Genomic DNA, 3,807 nt, shown 5'->3' with positions numbered 1-3,807 from the left:
TTGTATGATATATTTCTCTAAAATTTTTAGAGAAGATTGTCTCTTTGTTTCAAATGGTATCCCAGGTTAAGTTTGCTAGTGGGCAAGGCTCTGTCCCCATTGATTTCCCTTCTTNTAGTGAGCAAGGCTCTGTCCCCATTGATTTCCCTTCTCTATTTAAATGGAGTTTTCAGTGCCCTGGCATCTCATTTCAGTGATTCTTGGTCCTGTGTTTGCTACTATTGGTGACAGTTGCCGTGTTGAGGATAAAAAGTAAGTAAAATACATGCTTCATATCTGAGTAAGAGCAGTGACCGCTAGTTGAACAGATACTAACTGCGCTCCATTAACTGCTCCCTGGCCATCATCAGGGAATGTCCCAGACATGTCACAGTGACATTTTCATTTTACCACCTATTCTGATGCCTCTGTAGTTTAATGAGCTGTCCTGTTCTGTACAATACATGGTAGCATTCCTTCAGCTACAGGACCTAGTCATATCATGCCTTCTGAGCTTAATCATTGTGAATTTAGATACACATTCTTCGAGAAACAATTGTTCAAAAGAAATTATGACTTTCTCTTGATTTTTTCCCAAGCATGTAANTTTCTCTTGATTTTTTCCAAGCATGTAATGAGGATATAGTTTAGTAAAAATATAGATTTTATGCATGGTCATTAGATGATCTTGAATTCAACTTTTATCTTTTATTTGAATTTCTTGTCATCTTTAGAGAAAATAACTACCATGTGGCACCCAGATAAATGTACATACTTATGTCTTCCTCTCTTTTCTCCTGTGGGTATTCCAGGTGCTCCAATAACAATGATGCTGTTACTTCATGTTTCTTAGTGCAGCTTTTCATGATCAGAAGATGTGTTGCTAAGTGTTGTTTGACTGGTTTTTACTCTGGTACCTATTTAAAATTATGTGCTAACTGTTAAAAAGAAACTGAACTGAATGGTATGGTGTTACCATCATAATTTTATTCAGATATCTGATTGTATTTATTCTAGGTGGAAGTTGCTAATAGCAGGAAGTTTGATGTTTCCATTTGTATGGTCAGTTTATTGAGGTGTTACTTTCTAAATGTCACATTAGCCATTTTAAGTAATGAAATGGGTTGGTTGTCAAAGTGAGACTTTTTCTTTTGTCTTCAATTTTAACATTCAGGCATTGTGAGTACTTTTGTATTATATCTATGCTATTAATTTTAGTTTTCCAGTATATTCAAGAAAACCATCAGCAGAGGGAAGAGATAGGAAACCTGACTCGAGAGCACCACATTTTGCAAAATGACAGCGACTTAAATGAGCGACTTTTGACAAATAAGACTTTAGAATATAACATTCTGAAAAATGAATCGCTTCAGCAGAAGAAGGAACAGGATTTACTGTTTGCAGATAGGACATATCAGAGAGAAAATGAAGGTATGAAAGGCATCTTGCATGAATGATTGCATGATTTGCCATTATTTCTTCCTCTTCCAGAAGCCTTGAGGCCTAACAGGCAGGCTTATGACATGTGCTAGTGGTCTAGGTTTACTACACAACTTTCTATCTGTACCTCTGAGATGTAACATGAGTGTTTGGGTTGCCTGAGTCAAATGTGAGACTGAGACCCCGGGAGTCATGTTGGGATTAATAGAGTTCTGTATCTCTCCAAACTCAGTGGCTGTTCCTGCATTGGTACTGCTCCTAGAAGGTGAAATAGTATGTTGGCTTCCCTGAGAACGTGGATTATTTTGGACCTGGGGGCAAATTAGGCACTCCATTTTGTGGTTGACATAAAAAATGGAGGCTCTTAGTAAAAATATATTAAGGCTATATGGGCACAAGGCATTTTATTTGGATGCTCTCATAAAGGTAATTGTGTTTCTGTTTCCATTCTGCCTTGACCCCAGGTATTTGGTCTATACACTCTCTGTAATACTTCTGCCAGTTTTGCTGAGGTGTTGATGATTGTGTGACTCTGTGTGATAAAACCCTTAAACACTGAAGCGATAAGAATATTTAATCTCATACAATAAAATCTGTTATGCATAGATGGAACAAATTGACCTGGTTAATCCATAATTATTAAATATTTGTCTAGGATTTGGGGTTTGCAAAAAGATTTTCATACTTAATATCATTTAGATATGGTAGCAGGAATTTATCTTCTGTATTATTAAAGAATCAATAGTATTTTAAAAAATTGGTACATTATGAAATATATGAGGAAAAGAAAAAATTCCAAAGAATCATGTTTCTTTTATTTAGAAGGCATTCCAGAATCTTTTTAAAAATTTACTTTTCTTATTTAAAATACTACATTGTTTAGGTACTATGAATATGCCAAACATTGCACATATTTAATGTATGTAATTTGACAAGTTTGGACATAAGCAAATATCTGTAGAATCATCCACAATTAGAATAATAGACATATCCATTACCTCCCAAGGTTTTCCCGTGTCTTTTGTTTTGGGGGAGGGGATGTGAAGAACACTTAACATGAAATCCACCCTTTTATCAAGTTTTTAAGTGCACAATTCAGTATTGTTAACCACAGGCAGTATGTTGTACAGCAGATCTGTAGAAGTTAGTCATCTTGCATAACTGAAGCTACATCCCCATTGAACAAAAGCTCCTCATTTCCCCGTCCCCCAGTCACTGGCAACCACCTTCCACTTTATGTTTCCCTGAGTTTGATTATTTTTTATACTTCGTTTAAGTAGAATCTCCCAGTATTTGTCCTTCTGTGATTGGCTTATTTCACTTAGTATAATACTCCCAAGGTTAATCCATGCTGTCACATATGACAGGATTTCTTTCTTTTTAAGGAGGAATAGTATTCTATTGTTTGTATATACCACATTGTCTTTATCCATTCATCCATTGATGGACACTTGGATTGTTTCCATATTCTGGCTGTTGTGAATAATGCTGCAATGAGCATAAGAAATATATCTCTTGGCATTCCAAAATCTTGATGAACCTAATATTATCATTATTGATAGTCATTAAGATTTTATTTAATTTTAGAGGGCTGATAAGTATATTGCTCTGTTTAACAGAATACCAGATTATGTTTCACTTTATACGTTGTAGGCAAACTCTGTGAAAACCACCTGTCCTATCGTGGAGTAAAGTATTATTATTTTATTCCTGAAAGGAAAAACTGGAATGGATGTAAACAGACTTGCCAAAGTTATAATTCATCTCTTTTGAAGATAAATGATGAAGATGAACTGGTATCGTGGACTGTTGCATTCACTTTTATTTTCCTAACTATGTCTNGCATTCACTTTTATTTTCCTAACTATGTCTCATGCTTGGACCCAAGATCTTGAGGACAGGGGGAGGCCAGAAAGGGGGACCTTCAGTTATTCTCTGTGTTGTGTCTGTCGTGTGAGCAAAAATTGCGTAGGTAAGAAAGGTAAGGGTTCTGGAAAACTCTGCCTACTGATAGGCATATATGATCTTGCTACTTTCTAAGCATTCACTATGTATTATTTATCATGATGACTATTATTATTTCCAAGAAAGAAACCCCCTTGAAGATTCAGTTTAGGTCTTTGCATTCATTTCCTTTTCTAAGGTGTGTGCAGGAGAACAGCTCACTGAGCAGCATGCTTCTCCTTCGATGGAGCCCTTAACCCTTTGGTATATGCAGCCTGGAAGCAGTGGTTATTTATCCTTGCAAGGTGGCAACTAAGAACGTGGAGGTACCTAATCCAGTGGGTGCTATTAGGAATCCAGGAGCCAGATTGCCTGCGATCAGGCAAATCCAGTTCTGCCACCTGTTACCTGGGTGACCTCGGGTGAATACTTGCCCTCTGGATT

The 3,807-nt window shown here is 36.6% G+C and overlaps 1 protein-coding gene across 1 annotated transcript; it reads left to right on the top strand.

Annotated features, from left to right (window-relative positions):
• Positions 1-160: 160 nt before the first annotated feature.
• On the top strand, positions 161-3,800 carry LOC117799387 (killer cell lectin-like receptor 2). The gene is given in 5 exon segments (XM_034651865.1): positions 161-204; positions 206-252; positions 1,198-1,410; positions 3,073-3,256; positions 3,288-3,800. Coding segments are annotated over 5 exon segments (660 nt in total). The 3' UTR covers positions 3,460-3,800.
• The last annotated feature ends 7 nt before the right edge of the window (positions 3,801-3,807 follow it).

This window comes from Ailuropoda melanoleuca, unplaced genomic scaffold, assembly GCF_002007445.2.
Source record: "Ailuropoda melanoleuca isolate Jingjing unplaced genomic scaffold, ASM200744v2 unplaced-scaffold4871, whole genome shotgun sequence".
NCBI classification, from domain to species: Eukaryota; Metazoa; Chordata; class Mammalia; order Carnivora; family Ursidae; genus Ailuropoda; species Ailuropoda melanoleuca.
Note: the sequence above shows the minus strand (reverse complement) of the source record. Positions and strands in the feature narration are given on the sequence as shown.